We start from the raw sequence: 19,259 nt of genomic DNA, 5'->3' as shown, positions 1-19,259 counted from the left end.
CTGTCAAACACATCTCTAACATGATACTTGTCACTCAATTTCACAGTAGATTTAGTGGATTTGAGTTACTCATTATAAAACGCAGCTAAGAGTCCTATAATGGAGAGTTTTCAGAAATACTTGAGCACGTGTGATGGTACTGCCTTTTTTTCCCCCCAGTAACAACTTCCAAATTACCACTAATGTTCAGGCACAATGAAATTTGCTGGTTAGTCTAATTGCAACCAAAAACTTTATCTTTTAAGGTTGAGTAGACACCTGCAGTCAGAAAAAAACCTTACCCTTAAACTTACATACCCTTAGATCATACATGGTTAAAGTCATTTTCAGGATTTGTTCTTATGTAAAGAAGTACAACAAGGTCACATTGGGCAAGCACAAAAACTGTGAGAGCAGTTAAAACACTGTCTAATCAGAATCCTATTTTATTTTCTGCGCAAGTCTCCACTTTTTGTACGTTTGCTAAATAACAGGTACAAGGCAGTTAATTCAAAGCAATTACATTATTGTAGATTGTAAAACAACTGATTTAAAAAATAAAGCATTTAACTCACTGAAATACAGGTTTTACATCCTTGAAAGAAAGTGGAAACCTTTATTGTGCTATCGACAAGACTCAGAAAACAACAGGATACATTAACATTCTGATTGGGTGTTCGGTCAGCTTCCACTAACTGGTGCTTTAAAGACATGCACTACAGCTGCTGCAGAGAGAATTAGAAACAGAAAGAAACTGGCTGGGAAGCCAATCCAGTCCACAACCCCGCCGACAAGGGCACTGAATGTGAGCTTTCCCATTACCTCCAAGGTTGCCAGGAAACTGTAGTGTGTAGCCTGAAAAGAGAAACATAATATATGCATTAGTTAATGGATATATTGTACTGTACATACAGTACGTGTCAACTGGACATCCAAAATGGAGTGAGACACAAGAGGCTGGGAGACCGTTAATAATAAAGTATGAATCAAGCTTGGCCGACTATTATTCAATTGTTTGTATCTCTACTATTATTTTAAAACTCTACAATACCATTACACTATTATGACTGTGATCCATAGCAACATTTAAATCCATGAACAACCAAATAAAAAACCAATATGGACAAAAATAAATGTTATAAAACTGAAGTCTGGAACCTACTTCATATAATAATATATAGTTTATATATACAGAATTCATTTCCGTTACACTCAGGATCATCTTTTAACACATTTGTTTGCCTTTCAAGAGCCAACATTTACCAGACAGATGGAAAATATATAAATGTACAATCCTTGTCATTGAATGTGGTGAAAACCATGCTGTTTTAACATACTAAGATGTGAAAACCAAAACTATAACCTGGTTAAGCTGTATTTCAGTTTCTGACTGAGCTTTAGTAGCTTTAGAGCTATGATGTAGAAACAGCTATATCCCACATCTTAAAAGGAAACCTGACATCCTATGAAATTCTAATAAGTTAACCGAGTTTCAAAGTGAAAAGCACATCTATGCAGATAAATAAAACATGCAAAAAATCTCATAATATGCAGCTTATACTGATACACTACTGTATAAATACTGAAGTTGAGGTTTCTTTTTACCAGTATCTTACTACTCCCAATGCTGAAACTTGCAGGACTGATCTGAATTACAAAGAAAAATTAAAATCACTGTTTTAAATGTTAAAAGTGGTGCAAAAAAGCAGCAGAAACTGGTCTGGTTTCTTATTCTGAGGAGTTACTTCTATTCATCATTAACCTGATCATACAAACAAGGTTGAAACTGTGTTTCACTTCATTTAGCCTGCAACAATATCTCAACTCTCCTTAACAATCTGGTGACATTTGGTGACAACAACACAAACCCTTATTGCAGGAATAAGGAAAGAAGAATGTGAAATATAAAAGGGTTTACAGATTTCTTTTTTTTCCTCTGACCTGTATTCTTTGATCAGCTTTCTGTGTGCAGTACATCATGATACTGAACGTGACAGTGGTTATAAGTCCCCCAAGAAAATGCTGCATGCATAGGCTCAATATGGCAGCACCTGATGAAGAAATAAAGCAGAAACTTGAACCTCATTCCACACTGTAGCATTTGGTAACTTTTTAAGATGGTAGATAAGGCACTGGGACACAAGGAGGCAATAAAACTTTTCAAATTCTTTCCTTCATATTACACAGGGTAAATTGGGTTTTCTTTGGTGACTATGCATCTCTTCTGCCCTCAGTCTACTCCTGTACAATGAGCTTGGAAAACTCCTGGTGGTCAGAAGTCACAAGTAATAAGTTCAACATTCTTCAGAAAGCATATTTTAAAAGAGACTCATATGCTTAGAAAACATTCAGAGCTGTGCCTTAGAATGCGGAGAAGTATGTATATAAAATGGCGTTTTCATACAGAAGTTCAGGAGGAGGTGAAATTTTAATCTCGCATTTCCGCTCTCTTACACACAAACCTCTCGCCTGCTGAGCCCGTTTTGTGCACATCATGTCTCATATCTCTCCTGCCACCCCTCCTTCACCGCTGCAGTAGTCTCTCAGCTTTATTCTTTGTAACTGATCGGAAGGGGGGTTTGTCAGCCACAACTTAATTGCCATGCTCCAATTTTCTTAGCCAAGAGAGTAAATGCTAAATATTAAATATGCTGTCCTTATAAATGTCCTTGTCTTGTAGCATTAATTAGAATTTGACCAAACCTTAGCATTTTCGTGTTTTATTGCTTTACACCTTTCAAGCTGTGCATCTCTAAAGGATGTGGTTGGTTCTCTTCTGCAGCTGTTGGCCAGGCATTCATTTCTCCAGATCCTTCCACATACATTTATTATACTGGCTGTTCCTAACCATTCACTTTCTCATACTGCTTTGTAGTACACCTTCATGTAATTCAGAAGGCGATATCTGTAGTTTTGACTATCTGATCTTTAGTTGCTCTGAACAGCACACAAAAGCTTTCTGCATGTTCAGTGATTATTACAGTTAATCTAGCTGTCATTTTGATGTGTCATTTTGAGACAGTTAATAAGCTTTAATTAGCTTATTTTACTGATTTAACGCATGGAAAATGCGTAACAATATTTGGGTTATGCACTTCAAGAGTGAAACAACCTTTCTGAGTTTGAGGTCCAAATTCACAGTAATAAGAGATAATGAAGATGCATAAGAAAGCGTGTTTTACAGTGTTACTTGGCCACAACATTACAGGCAGCAGCTAGACATCATTGTCTTTATCTAGTATGTGACTTCAGCTTCAAGCTTCTTTAGATTGTGTGTGGACTCTCCTAATCCACACCAGGCAGACCTCAGGCAGTCCACTGAGGTTTGGATGTGCTGATAGAAAAAGGGGTAAAGAGGGCCCCTGAGTGAACTTGTGAACTTATTCAGAGCAAAGACAAAGAGTTATGGTATAGTTTATGGCATAGACGTCTTTAGCTTGAGCCTACGTTACATCATTAGCCACTTGTGATCAGGAATCCCCAAGCAGCAGCACAGTTTGTTGCACACAAGGCTGCAATGGGGATGGGGGAGGTGACTTGAGCTGACCAGGCAATCCTTGACCTTCTGCAGAGAGGTGACGCTTCTGACTTACCAGGAGACTTTGAGCTTATAACTGTGCCCTAATCGAAGAGCCTGCAGAATGGCATTTCCAACATGGCAGCACAAGCGGAGCAGATGCAATCGTATTAACAGGGGTCATGACAGACCTTCACAGGCGATAAATGCCTGACAAAGAATGCTATTCAGTGGGCTTCCTGAAAGAAGCTGCACGTGTAGCAATACCCTGCCGGGGCTGAACCACTGCCTTGTTAGAAGGTCTGAACAGGTATTTAAATTCAGCAGATCCTTGTGAGTCATAGCGGCATGAATGCTCCAATCAGCATGAACTCTGCTGTTGGCAGTGTAAGACTAATACTATAAAAAAGACATCACACATTTTAAAGAAAAGGGAACACAGAGCTAATGAATGATTGCCAACCTGAAGAGGGGTGCAGATTTAAAATTAACTATTATAGAAAACATCAATATCCAGATATCCAGTGTACATAAAATGCATTGGTCAGAATCTACTTTTGAGACAAAACTAAAATTCTATATTGTCACAGGTATACTATAAATCTTGACAGGACCATAATGACAGGATTATATTATGTATGAAAGCTAAACAAATAAAAATGTACAAATAAATAATTATACAATACACAAATATTGTTAGAAAAGTGATAGTGCCGACTTTTCCTTTTCTTTTGGTGATGTTAATCCCAACAGTATAATATTTTAAATCAATTCAAAACTTCAAATGAAAGAAAACAGGTGGAGCCTCAGTAAAGTTTTTTTTTTCTCCTAAATCTTAATCTTATGTCTTTTACAGACTACAAATATGTTTTTCAGGTGTACTCCTACCTTTCATGAGTAATGAACTTCCGGTGAATGCAAACACTAAAAACGTCTGAAAAGCCAAGCCGCCCAGTCTAAAGATGAAGGCAGATGTCATCACAGAAATTGCTCTGCAAGAAAAAAAAACAGAATACAGCTTGTGAGCACTGGATTACAAACTGTTTGCAGACCCCCACTTTGAGGTTCTTAAGTACTTTCCTGACAGACAACACTTACAAACGTATACATATGTTTAAAAACTCAAGACAATTCTAAAAATGTAAAAGGGACGTTAGTACTAAAAAATAAGCAATAGAATTAATATTGCATCCAAATATAGGATGTCTAGCATTGCTGTCAAAGTCTATGATATACTTATTTATTTATTTTATTCTTTCCATGCCTGACACTCTACTGTAAATGTGTATTAGTTAATAAAGAGCTTCTATACGGTGTCCTGCTTTTTTGGCAGGACTGTGATGGATAGCATTGAGTAAATATGCGGCTACGTGCACATTAAATAAAGATTTATCCGTCTTTAAACGTTCCCCAAAGCATTTTCTCTTGACTGTTTAAGTCCTTTAATGAACTCAAATGGCTTATCTGCCCATCTTGGCAACAAGCCCCAGCAGTTCAGGCAAAGCATAAGATCTCCCAGCATCACTCTAGCTAATTGAGTCCTTGGAAGAAGTTAAAGTACAGTATCCCCGGTGGGATGTGTTCGCAAGAAATCAATATCCCAACAAGATCTTCATGACAGCCTGATTAAGAGCAAAGTAATTAATAGCCATCAAATGTTTTATTAACAATTTGCCATTCTGCCACTCAGTATCGCTGAAACACTATCGACAAAACAAAAACAACTGAGTTTGAAACTTCAGTCTTATGAGTTTTTAGCTTTTAATTGCCACTCTTACATTCTGTACAGATGTATACTATGTAAAAGCATCACGGGCAGAATATTCAACATTTCTTGGATTATAAAATAAAATATCTCTGCTTCATGCACGTGAAACTGTAGTAAATACCTGTAGTATAAAACACTTCAGTAGTGAACACATTTGAAATAAAAAAAAACTGTTAAAGTTTTCTAACCAAAACGTAAATACATTTTGAATCAATATTATAAGTAAATCATCCAACGTCAGTGCTGTTTCAATTTTGTTAACTTTGCCTCTGCTCATTTACACAAGGTAAATCAAACTTTATGTTATTACATACTGCACATGCATTAATCGTATTAAATCAATTGTTGAACTTGTGTAGAGAGGCTACATGATGAAGTTCACATAATGCAGATTTTACAGTATTAAAATCAATTACATGTTAGCTTACATAATTCAAACTAACCTAGTGGATCATCACCAGTCTAGCAATAGCTTTCAACACTTACCATATCTAAATTAATGTATATTAAGATCTAGATTCAGCCACATTCATTTCTAACATCAAAGAGGAGGAGAAGGGAATACTGTTGAAGTGGGAAAAGAAATGTGAAATTCAGAAAGCTGACTAAGCTGAAAGGGCAAATACCTGTCAGATAACATTTAATATCCTTCAAAATTGCATGTACAGTATGTAACTAACATCTAGATAAAATAAAGTAAATACAACACAACTATAAGATGGGAAACAATTAGCTTAAAGAAGTTGCTTAATAAACAGACTGGTTACATATGGTTACTGTATGTTGACACTTCATTAAAAATCTTCTAGACCACTGTTTTCCAGTCCTGGTCCTGGACTACCCCTGTGTCTTCTGATTTTCATTCCAACTGAGATCTTAATTAGTTTTATTGAACCCCTAATTGAACCAACTGATTGTGATTGATTTTAACCTTTTCTGCACTCAGGAACTAGCCTCATATGTAGCCTAATTTATGTGTCATTTCCAAGAAATATTGTAAGCAGAACTCTGTTTCAAAACTGTGGTGTAAAATCATTGCTTCCCAAAGAACCGAAAAACATTTACTGTTTACCAATTAATGTGAAGGCACAGATAGAAATGACACTCTCAGACATTCTCATTATAAGCATTCTCACTGCTGAATGGACCCCTTGTTTTAAATTCAACCAAGTCACAGACACAATATACATTAGTGAAAGATTTAGAAAATACAAGCAAACAGCTCCATTTAAGAGCTCAATGAACCAAACTAGTAAACTTGGAATAAAAGCCAGAAAAACCACGAAAAGTACTCCAGGACCAATTTTGGGAAACTCAAGAATGTGAAAGAAAAAAGGCAAAAAGATTGTTATTTCATATATAGTTTAATAGTGTACAATTCAAATCAACATTTTTTTCCACAATGTTACAAAAAGATATTGCTTCCTCTGGAATGAGTCCAAGAAAGAGAGACCAGTTATGTTCCTGGGCTCAAACAAAGAACTGTAACTTTCTAGTCTTGATAAAAGAAGACTATAATGGATCCTGGTTCAAGGATTGTATTCCTCAAAGGAAACAAAAAATTCAACTTAATTTGTGTCTTCACAATCAGCAGTGAAAATGATACAAGTAAAAACTACAGGGAAGTGTATATAAAACTGAGAGGACAAGACACTTCTATACACAAAAGGCTGTGGGAGTCTGGAATAAGCTGCCCAGACGTGTTGTCAAAGCCGATACCCTGTCTGCTTTCAAAACAATGACTAGTTGAGATGCCCAGATCACTTAGCTACTAACAATCAAAGAAGGTTGATAGGCTGAGTAGCCTTGACTAATTTGTAACTTCTCTCAAGCCTTGAGTCAAGGTCTTTTATAACACCTAATTAAAGTGGAACACTAAATTAAGTGGAAGATATAAATGGAATTATAAAAAGCTGCGTGATGGCTAAAAGTTGCTCTTTCAGAAACAAACTACTAGGCCAACACGCCGGCCTGGAAAGATTGCTCAAAATTGTAATTACAGAACCTCCACATTATAGCTTCCATGAAAAAGAAGCATGAGGTAATACACTCATCAGTAAGGTAGCTTCACAAATTTCAATCACTTCCAATTCCTTCTTCAAAAAGGTGCAATGAAGGTCAATCTACGAGCAGTAGTCTACTTGGGACATAGGTCTTGCAAACAAATGTGCTCAAGTTTGCTAATGCAAGCCCTGCTGCAGAAGACTGCCCAATCCAAGACAACCATATCCCTGATGGTTTTAGAGGCGTCTTTCAATTGAAACCTGGGTCAGGCCTGAAAACATAGCTGATCTGTTTTCTTGTCTATTTGATTAGATCAACTAAGTCAGTGGTTCTCAAACTTTTTGGACCAAGTACCACCCCTGATCAAACTAAAGCACCCAAGTACCACCTACAAGTCATCTTCTCATAGGAACAGAAAATCTCAATGGCCAACATGAGCTTGCACACTCGCGCACACACACACACATATAAAAATAGCACATACCATTTACCAATTTTGTGAGAGGGGTGTACCTGTTTAGTCAAGCAAAGCCTTGCAATGTCAGGGACAAGGGCAGTGAGCTTCAAACACAGATCTGGCGCAGCATCCATTTTGCTGTGGCTTTGTCTTCATAGCAGTGATCTTGTCAGACAGTTCCTGCAGTCCCATATTCAGCTCAAATGTGAGAATATATCAGCCAGGTAGGGTAATTTTACCAGCCACACTGGACATCAAATAGACTTGCCAAGGGAGACTACTGGTCATGCAAAAACATCTGTACCTCGTGGGCTCTTTGCCCCTTGATAACCATCTCATTTCAGTATGCAGCAAAAGCTACACATGTCCGCTGCCTATTTCATTACAAAACACACTGAGCCGCAGTAATTCATGGGTCGAGCCTTGATACAATTCACAACTTTGACAGCAAAGTCTAACAGATTTGAAATCCTCACGTATTTGCTTGACTGCCAAGACCTCGCGGTGGATGCTGCAGTGCGTCCACTTCATATCTGGAGCAACCTCTCTAATTCGTGCAACTACACCGCTGTGTCATCTTGTCATCGCTCTAGCACCGTCTGTACAAACTCCGAAGCATTTTTTCCAGTCGATGCCATTCTCTTTGATAAATTCATTCAGAAGCTGAAATCTGTGCTCTCCTGTAGTTCCTGTTGGTAGTGGCTTACAGAACAGAAAAATCAGTACTCCTGGCGTCTACTCCTTTCAGCCATGACATAATACTTGATTTTTGCAAGGTACTCAACTGTTCTGTTGGCGAATGTGGTGCTGTTGGAGAAATTTTTCCCCGTTTCCCCTTAAAATACATACAGGAGTCTGTCTCAGAAGTTAAAAGAAGTTTTTTTAATGCGCATGGGAGCCAAACACAGAGATGCTTGGTGTATTTTTCTCAAATTAACCTAGAACAGTCCCTAAATATTTTTCTGTTATCTATCACACTTTCCTGTGCTTACAAGATTGGCAGTGTTCCAAAATCTCCTACCTCCCTATTTGCTAAGGAAAACTTATTTTAATACAATTGGTCACTTAGGTTCGTAGCACGCATTCCTATACAATGGTATCGAATAACATAGTAGCTCTTGTGTCCACTCAAGTATTAGCGTGCGCTGTATCGTCGTAGCTAAGTATGTAGGGTGTGTATTTGACACAAACATGAAAACATGAAAAACCGTCCCAATTTTTCAGTGCACACAACAAAGTTCCAGGGTCATCTGGCATACCACCTGAGGACGCTCCACATACCACCATTAGTACGCATACCACAGTTTGAGAACCACGGAACTAAGTCATTATGGTTTGAGATGGAACAAAAATAAGAAACAAATGTGATTCCCAAGGACACTGCTTCAACCGTCAGATGGTTTACACGTCTCCACTATACTTATAGCTGCATAGTGTATAACTTTGCATCAATTCAAGGGTTTTAATTATTTGATGCTATGTATCATTTTAAACTACTTGTGAAACTCCCCAAACCTCCTCTTGATCCTGTTAAACAACAATGAATCAATTTCTCATTTCTTTCCAATGACTGGAGGTTTCTGGATGTCTGAACCTTATATAAACTTATATAAATGAAAATTAATACATCATCATTGTAATGCAACCAAGTTCCTGTCTCTTTGCTTGTCTTTTTACACATTTTAGCTTTTATTTGATCAATAAAGAGGAAGAATTCAGTTGAAAAAGTCTTTAGAGCATATCACGTGTAAGAGTGAGATAAGATTTACACTATTGGGTTACAGATGAAGATCAGTGTATGAGAGGTCAGTTTTTGGCTGGTCAGGCATTTCAGATTGTGCTGGATAACTGTCCAAGTTAGCTTTTAACAGCGTGAAACTGAAGCAAAGAGGGGAATGAATAGGAAATTCAATCCCAGACACAAGGAAGTTAGGGTGAATGCACATGGTGTCAGGTAAATGTTACGATGCGTGTGAAATTTTACATTCCTGCTTTTTAGTCCTTTAAAAATAACAGTGCATTCTCTCTTTTTAAAGGTTATGTGCAGTAAGTAAGCTGTAAAGTATCATTTTACAAAGAACACAAACCATAGCAGGATCCCTTTTAATTCTGCAAATATTACACCTGAAAGAGAATATGACTAAATGAAAAAACTGCTAAGTAATTCTCTGTATCTTGTTGAGCCTGAACAAGCCAAAAATAAAATAAATAAAAGGGTAGAGAGTAAAAGGAAATCAAGATATAATGGAGGTTATACACATAAAACCTACTGTCAGTGTTACTATTGTTGTACCAGAACAGATACCTTTTCCCTAATTTGCATTTCCTGAAAGTGATTCATAAAATTATGATAAAAGCCTTTTTGAAAAAAAAAACACATATTCATAAGAATGGTTAAAAACTAGTTCATTCAAACCTACAGTATTTGGTAGTTAGTGACTAATTGAACCAAGGATCCTATCTAGCCATTTCTCGAAAGAAGCCACATTCACCAATATGGGAGGCTTGTTCCATGCTCCCACAACCCTAGGGGTAAAGAAGCTGCTCCAGACATGATTTTACTTCCATGTTTTTTTTTTACTTGTTTCCACTGTTCTATGTTTTAAATGTTTCTTCTAATGAGCTCCACTGAATAAACGTTGGAAATGCCATTGAGGATTTTGAATATTCCAGTCAGATCTATTCATAGTCTTCTATGTTCAAGACTTAAAAGCCCAGATTGTTCTGTCTGTAGGACATGGGAGGTATCTGGTTGATCTTCTCTAGATGGATTCCAGAGTAGTAATGTCTTTTCTATAATCTGATGACCAACATTTAGCACAATGTACTAATTGATGCCTTACTTGTACAGGACTATTACTTAGTACAAAAATGTATCAAATCTGGGAATAATTTACAAATGATATGTTTGGTGAGTGTTTTTAATGCCATTTTTACCTGCACATTAAAAATAGTGCCTTTTTCTTTTAAGAATATGCTAGAATATCAATCTGCAGTAGTTGCTCATGGGCAGAAGGGTATAGATGCACACTAAATCCTGCATCTCATCTGTACAGGTCCAGCAGTGTTGAATATGTAGCTCTTAACAGAACTTACTACTCTAGGCTACAGTAAGATCACATGGCGTTTGTTTGTAAATTTCCAGCTGGAGCTGAAAGAGCATGTATAGGACAGAATGGTTAGAGATTAGCTAGCAAAGAGAGACAAATACTTGTAGGTGTGTGTTCAATTACATCTTTGCATTTACATATTTTAGTTTGTTTTAGTTTACAAAAATGCAGTGTATTTATGATGTTCTTTTATTTTGAAACATCAATTCAAATCATTTTTGAATGACAAATGATTGATACAGTCTATTATTAATCTTCTTAAAACAAATCCCTGGACATATCTTGCCATTCTACAACAACATTTTCTCAGAACGTTTGAATTTTTTTACAGCAATAAACGTTGCACACACTCAAGGTATTCTGTCATATGAATTGAACAGACTTTTCCTGTTTTTGTGATGGTTACAATATTTTTTTTCCCACTACCCTGTCATGGAAACCCAATAACATCATAGACTAAAGTGGCTAAGAAGGTCAGTGTATTAGTTTGAAAGGAGTAAAAATATGGCAGTACAACAAATGCTGAGTCTGTTATGTTACTTTAATGATTTAAGACTTTTTGATCTAGATGAGTTTTATAGATGAGTATAAAACAATGCTCCTTGTACTGTACATATCCACTTATTGTCCATAAGAATATTTAGAAACAAAACGAGGCCATGGTTTCCAACAATTGTATACAAGAATCCATATTGATATAGTACATCATAAGATCATTTTCAAGTGATGGTACATAATCACATTATTCTAAAATCTCACACATTTACAGGAAGTCTAGATCAGAAGAAAAATAAGTAATTAACATAAAATTTTGAAACCATGAGATTTCATGCTTGTCTTAATGCATACAGAAAATAGCTAATACAAATGTGTTTGAAGCACATTGTTCCTCCTTGGTCAGCATCATGGGTAGCTTTTTATTAAATCCTATATAATAAAATTTCAGTTAACTGCCAAAATAAAGGAAACACTTGAGTAAATAAGGGACACAAAGTATATTACAAGCTGGTATATAGAGTAAATTAAGCGATTAACCATGATGCTTAGGATCATGAACAAAAATACTGATCACACCCAGTTATCCCTTATTTACTGTAGGCTACCATGGCTAGAAAAAGAGATCTCGGTGACTTTAAGAGAAGGGTGGCTGTTGGGGCACATTAGGGAGGAGCTTCAGTAACAAAAACTGCTCAACTTGCTGATGTTTCATGAGGAACAGTGGGTAAGGTGATGTTGGCATATAAGTCTGAGTGAAAGACATCATCAGCTAGGGGAAACTGCGGAGGGGAACGCATACTCAACAGTGATGTCCTTGCATTGGTTCGAGATGCTGCCAAAGCCTGGCAAAGAGATGAGCAACTGTGAACCAGCTGACTATGTTGTGTCAATCTAAGGTGAGAGCAGGCAGTTTCATCAAGAACAATCCATTGAGAACTTCACAGAGAGGGACCGGGTTGCAGTGCAAACCCACCCCCCAATTTTGTCAAAGTGGTCTACTGAGCAGTGGAAAATGTTATATGATCAGATAAGTCATCACCCTGTTCTCAACAAGTGTAGCCAAAAGAACCCGACAGGCTCGAGTGCTTGTTTCCCCACAGTGAAGGGTTGTGCGCATTTTCCTGGCATGGTTTAGGTCCACTCAACTGTTTAGAGGGTAGGGTATATGCCTATAAATACAAAGCCATTCTGAGTGATCATGTTCACCCCATACTAATGCTAACGGGAGTGGAATCTCCCAGGATAACAATGTCGTCATCCACAGGGCACAAGTGATCACCAAATGGCTTGATGAGCATGAAAACAATGTAAACCCTACCAATCACCAGATCTCAACACAGTTGAACACTTCTAGGAGATTGTAGAGCGGTGCCTGAGACCGAATTTTCTACCACCATCGACACAACAACCAAATGCTGGAATGCTATTTGTTATAGAGTTACAGACACTTGTAGAATCTATGTCAAGGTGCACTGAAGCTGTTCTGGCAGTTCATGGTGCCCCAACGTACTGTATGTTGGTTTTTCCTTTACATTGGCATTTATTTCTAGGTGAAATGATGTCTTGTTCTTCATAACATTGTTTAGTTACAATAATAAGATAGCTAGTTAGTTTACAAGCATCAACATACCCGGGTACCTTGTTCCATACTCTCACAACCAAATGCATTAAGAAGCACCTCCTGTCCCTTCTATCTAAATAAATAAATATTGTACATAAACATTCTATTTTCTGCTCTACTATCAGTAAGGTTATATTCTAATAAAACTGGTGAAAACAAATTGCTACTGTATGTACAGCATGTAATGCATGCATTGCTGGATCTAATATGGAGTTAAAAGATATTTTTGAAAAGGGAATTAATTTTTAAAAATAGCACATCTCCGAGATGGTAAACTACACTTTTGCATAGTCAGAAGTAAAACATTACCTGTATTTTGACATTAGCAGTCCACCAATAGAGGAGCCCAGGATAGAAAACCCCATTGCCACCATCCCATTCCAGATGCCCAGCTCCCGAGCAGACATGTGACTGTCCAGCAGGAACAGAGGGAACATGCTCATAGCACCTTGTTCACCTATAGAGCACAACATCCAGACATTTAATCAAATCACAAACATGTACTCAGTATTCAACTTGTGAATAATACCAAAAAGTAATATAAAAAAACTACACACTAAAAAGAGTTTCACTGTTTCCACAGACTAGAGTAGAATGGACAAAGGCATACAGTAACTGCATTCTTGCATTGAAGGATTCTACTTTTATTGGGGGGAAAAAAATGATTTTTTTGCTCTGAGAAATGGTTATTTTCGTTTTTTCCCAAAAATGAACACTCTCAAAGCATATTTGAGTGAAATATCAAAGAAATACATTTGTACTATTTTATATTATGTCCTACACTGGACATTTGGGCTACTTTTAATCTGTATGACTTCATGAGCTTTACTTGCTTTACTTGTGTACAAGGTTACAAACATGAAGAAACAAAGACAAAAGCAGGCAGCTTAACCCTAGTAAACAGGCATTTAAGTGTGAGTCTTACCGATCCTCTTGCTTGCTTGGAGGTTAAGGGTTTTGAGAGAAAATAATATAGTCGGCTGTATCAGTCTCTCAAATACCCCTAAATCACCCCATAAAAAAATGAAGTATTGTCAACCAACTTACTGCATTGTTTCCTCCAGTATCTGTGTTCTTTATTATTTTCACCTAAAACAAACTTCATCTGGCATCTCTACCAAACACTTCCTGAACTGATCAAAGATGGGATTTAAAAAGCAGAGACAAATATATAGCAGATAAAAAAAGCTCTGTAATGGCATTTCCATTGAAACACAAAAGAACACATTTATTAAAAAATGAAGAACATGTTAATTGTGTATGAGTCCCAACACTGTAGCTAATAAAGACATCTACAGAAAGAGGTGTCTGACAATACATATGTACAGTATCCATATAATTAAGTCTTATGTTATATTATTGTATGGAAAAAAGGTGCAATATATTGAATGTACTGTATTATAATAATACTCCTTTTGGAAGGGTAAGGAACATCTTGCACTACTGGTGTACATATGCTTGCATTAACTAAACCACTGTTAATTACGGCAACATTTATTAGTTAAATGAAACAGGAAAACTCTACTTCAACTGTTACTGTTGTGAGAAAGACAGGCTCAATACCTCAGGTCAAATGAAAAATATGACAACTGAAACAGTGCAGACAAGAAATTTTCAATGCACCAAAACCAAACCCCAGGGGGAAACATTACTGGAAGGACATTTCTGTTTAACAATAAATTGAATTATGGAACCAACGGTAATCTCTTAAAATAGAATCACGACGCGAAAAAGTGATTATATAACATAACAAAAGAAGTGCTAATAATATTCAGAACACTCCATGAACAATCATTGTGCAAAGAGAACATATCCCCTGTCTTTACAGAATAAGCTTATGGTTGATAAATTACATCTTCTCTCAGAATAAAAAGGCACTGCAGGCGGGGGCACTGACGACGATCCGGATTTGAAATTGAGACAGAAACTTAGCCCGATTTGCAGCAGTACTTGAAACAAATTTGTTTTTAAGGAGATTTCAAACAAAACACTGATTATTTTATTCTATAAATACTCTTAGAGCAGCAATGGATGAGTGATTTCAGCCGGGTGATTAAGCTACAGTGTAGACTGTGTGTGCGTGTCCGCTCCAGACTCGGGTCAGCAAGGGCACTTCTGTCACAGTATAAAGACCTTAGCTGTGCAGTCTAAGCATGAGCACACTAGAAGGCTCGCTTCATACTTCAATCATAGACTCTGATGTTTACCTAGAAATATACTCACATACACAGATAGATGGTTGTACGCAAACATTTATATAGGTATAAATATTAGGATTTGTTCCTGCACGTGGAAAAACAATACTTTTGAAACAAGTTACCGTATTAATGTTAATAAATCCATCATACACTGTATATACCATATATATAACTGTTCTTTTATGTTCCTTTTCTCTAAATTGTTTTTTCTATGGTCATTATCATTAAAATCAAGTACAAAAATTTAGAAAAAAAATGCCCACCTTCACAGGTTTCCCAGGATGATCATTGATTTTGATTTTATATATCCAATAACCTTCATATGAAGGGCAAATAAAGATTAAATATGAGCCAGGTTAGGTTTTTTTCCATGCATTTAAATACTATGTTCATCACACAGCACAAAGCACAATCACTCAACAGTGAGCATGTGCCTTCTCGGTTCCAGCTTTGTGCACTTCATTGTCAAATTAAATATCTCTACAGTATAACAGAAATAAGGTATTAATCTCCCTAAAAAACATGAACAGTTTTCTACAACCAAGCTCTTCAAGGTTAATTCTCAAAACGTTATTATAATTAAAATAAATATTACTTATGGGCTGTACATAACATATACAAATATGTAAATATTGCTCTACAGTTGAAAAGTCATACTTAAATAATAGACTCTTACATTGTCCCTTATATTACTTCCGCACTGCATTCAAACCAGTGTTAATACAGAGACTGAATCTTTAGGACCTCAACTTCCTTTCTAGTTTTGGGCGCAAACTCCATACATTTGAAAACACTGGAGCTGCCGCGTGGTGGATATTAATTAATTCATTCACTTAAAATTCCCAGCCGTCCACTTCATCCCATCTAGAAAATATTTGCTTCTCGCCAGTGACTCCTGCTGTGCAGGAAGGAGAAGCAGCCAAAGCCTCCCTAGTGAGCCGTGCCTTTCCCCAAATACCATCTCCGCCACCTGTGCCATTCCCAGCACAGGCTTGTCTGTCCGAGCTTTGGGAATATTTCCCACTTACGCACAAGGGATGTAGGGTCCCAGTGCACAATCCAGACATGGAAGCTGACCAGACATCATTATGGCCTTTCAATGCATGGGGGTCAACGCAGGCGTCCTAACTGGTTAAGCAAGAAGATTACAGTCGGTTGCTGATTTTAATTACACTGCAGGATTGGTGGGGGTGGATTGAGGTGGGGGGGTGGAGGGGTCAGGGTGATTAATAGAAAGAATTCTTTCTCTATTACTGGGTTAGTCATTGCCTGATGATAATCTCTTCTTTAACTCTCTTCTTTATACATACAAATATGTGCACTCAAGCGTGCATCGTCTGCCACAGCAAACAATTCCATCTAGTAAGAATATATCTAGATGTATGCATACTTACTCATTACCATTTCCACAACATACTCAAAATGAGAGATCATGCCCTGCTCTAAGGTTGCCCAGACAGATTTTTTTTCAATATGCAGTTTTTATTGTTTTGTCTGCTGTTGTGGCAATTGTGGTGTATTGGACTGCTGTTGCATTCTACTTTATCTATATCTATACCATATCTACACTGATGCACCAAAAGAAACATGCACTTCTAAATTCCAGTTACCGTGAAAATATGACAGACACAAAGAAACTGTAATCCTAATATAATCCCCTTCTGGTGCAAAACCATATTTTAATATTAATTCATTACCCCAGTATGCTTCAGACAAAGATCTATAAAGTGTGGGGCTTTATCTATGTTTGCTAAATATAGAGAATGAAAGAGGTTCTTATTGACGAAACAAAAAGGCTCACCTATCCAAATTACTGTGACAAAATTACAGGTTTCATTGGTAAAACCTAGTCCACAAACCGCTTTCATCCAATTAACTTTCTCCTGGCGCGGCAAACAAATGCAACTAAAATGTCAACAGCTACACCTTGTGGACAATAAATAGAAAAAACACAGAAATTCCAAATGCACACAGTATACAGATAGAATTAATGAGGGAGAATGTACAGATAACCAAATCTTCCAAACAGCGGGATTCCTATGTACATTTTTAAAACTATTTTTATCTGAAACTTTCACATGTTTTTTTTCCCATTTCATAATATACAGTGTTGCTCATGGGTGGGTGATCTACAGTTTAAACAAAACATTAAGAAACATACTATCCATGTACAAAATGTCGTACTGCATTTCAGCCCAATTTTGAATAATAGCAAGCTTCTGCAAATTTAAAGTATGTACCTAAACATTCTAAAATAGTTCAATGCGTACAAAAAAATGTTATTGTTATTGCACAACTCCTAAGTGATCCCTTTGTGTTATTCATTGCATTTACAATGAACCTAATGTCTACCATTGTCTCTTTTATGGGTTTGTGAAGTCTTGTTATTTTCTCTGAAAAAATAAGTAATACAAAACAGAACTAAAACAACGCAACATTGGAGCTAATTATTGAATACCAGAATACAATTTTAAATGCTAGTCACGCAAACAGCATAAATGTGCATTTCAAAAGTCTGAAGTAGTTATATTACCGTTAAGGTACACTGCAATAGGTCAATACTGTAAACTTACCTAATTTATATACGAGAACGAAAACGAGAGTCCACTGTGTGCCAGGTACAGACAAAAGTTCTTGCAATATCTTCCAGGGATTTAAGGTGTGCTTCTGACTTTTCTCTTCATTGCTTTGATTTATAAAGTTTATGTTAAGCACTGGTGTTTTCCAGGTGTACAGTGCTACAACACAGTATACAGTACTCAGCATGACAAAGAGGGAGCTCCATCCAATCACATCCATTACTGTAAGAAGGCCTCCACCTGCAAGCACTGAGCCTATCTTATACCCCACAACCTGCACTGTGTTTCCATAACCCACTTCTTCCTGCCTTAGGAGTCGCACAGCAATGCCATCAACAGCAATGTCCTGAACTGAAGATAAGAAGTTCATTGTCAGCAAAGCCAGAGCAATAGCTGCAAAGTCAGTATCTGGAGACAAGAGAGCATTAACTAAACACGTCACTGCCAGTCCAGACATAGTAATCAAGAGCCATTTTTTCTTTGTGCCTAGGTTGTCCACAAAAGGAGCCCAGATTAATTTCAGGATCCAAGGGAAATAGAGAGCTTTGGTCAAACTGATTTTGGTCAATGAAAGTCCTGATGTCCTGAGATAAATAGGTAGTAAAGATGACTGCAGACCGTAAGGCATGCCCTGCACAAAGTACAGAAGGGCCAATACAGTGAGTTTGGAATTCATTGTACTCTTCAACTGTATAACTTCATGATGCATCTATTCAATAGGAATTAAATTTAACATTGATGCACGACATGTTAAAAACAAACCCAGTTGCAATACAGTTCTTAAATTTACAAACAAATAAAGAACACTGCGTTCTAACAGTTGTAATAAATGCGTGAAACTAGCAGCTTAGAAGAAGTTATATATTTATAATGGATGAATGAAAATTTGCCTGTATGTTTCCAAGAAGGTAAAGAAAAACGGAAAGCTGCAATCACTTCAGCTGTGCAGTTAATAATCATTTTGTCATCGTTACCTGCAGCTCGGTGCAACAGCGAAAATGAACCTGCATCGATTTAAGGACTAATTCAAGGGCTATCAATTAATTAATAACGCAATACGTAATATTAAAGTGGTTAAAGGAATGCACTGGAGTAATAGTACCTTCTACAACGAGATTCATGCTGTAGTACGGTATACCTTTCATAAAAAATCTGTTGTAAATGCAGCGAACAAGACAGTCTAAACGAAACAAAATCGTTACAGATTCACACTGCGTTAATTCAACGTTTTTTTTTTAATAGCACTGCGACACTGTCTTGGAAGTAGTTCCTTATTAATTTTATCTTGGAAATGCAGTTAGTGAAAATAAACACTGAAGGCGTAAATATAACCAGACATTAATTTAATTCCTCACACAAAGTAGTAAATAGATTTGGAAATAGCTCCTACGTAAGGGAATGAAGCATTTCTTAACTACTGCCTACCACACTAACTACTACTAGAACTACACAAAACTGAACCCTGGCAAGCGGAAATGTCCGGCGGTTTTAAAATTCAGTACTTCATTTGTGAGGTTAATAAAGACAA

At 36.9% G+C, this 19,259-nt stretch overlaps 1 protein-coding gene across 2 annotated transcripts; it reads right to left on the bottom strand.

Moving 5' to 3' along the window:
* Nucleotides 1-402: 402 nt before the first annotated feature.
* slc33a2 (solute carrier family 33 member 2) lies at nucleotides 403-19,259 on the bottom strand. 2 transcript variants are annotated; one of them, XM_088630120.1, is made up of 6 exons: nucleotides 18,834-19,257; nucleotides 17,726-18,082; nucleotides 13,264-13,411; nucleotides 4,385-4,488; nucleotides 1,921-2,030; nucleotides 403-834 (listed from the first exon to the last, which is right to left on the bottom strand). In XM_088630120.1, the coding sequence occupies exons 1-6, from the start codon at nucleotides 18,874-18,876 to the stop codon at nucleotides 661-663; spliced, it is 936 nt and encodes a 311-aa protein (XP_088486246.1). In that variant the 5' UTR covers nucleotides 18,877-19,257; the 3' UTR covers nucleotides 403-660. The 2 variants fall into 2 exon arrangements, with proteins under 2 accessions (XP_088486246.1, XP_088486245.1); XM_088630119.1 differs by having other exon boundaries at nucleotides 17,726-19,259.

This window comes from Lepisosteus platostomus, chromosome 4, assembly GCF_059453375.1.
Source record: "Lepisosteus platostomus isolate fLepPlt1 chromosome 4, fLepPlt1.hap1, whole genome shotgun sequence".
Lineage (NCBI taxonomy): Eukaryota > Metazoa > Chordata > Actinopteri > Semionotiformes > Lepisosteidae > Lepisosteus > Lepisosteus platostomus.
This window is presented reverse-complemented; position numbering and strand designations above follow the sequence as displayed.

What these genes read in the sequence shown, in the direction of transcription:
- slc33a2 (XM_088630119.1), bottom strand. Translation starts at nt 18,440, where the DNA reads ATGCATCATGAAGTTATACAGTTGAAGAGTACAATGAATTCCAAACTC. An exon ending in CGTTCTCGTATATAAATTAG is followed by an intron (nt 13,412 to 17,725) that starts GTAAGTTTACAG and finishes TGTGCTCTATAG; the next exon opens with GTGAACAAGGTGCTATGAGC. An exon ending in AAGTTCATTACTCATGAAAG is followed by an intron (nt 2,031 to 4,384) that starts GTAGGAGTACAC and finishes TTTCTTCATCAG; the next exon opens with GTGCTGCCATATTGAGCCTA.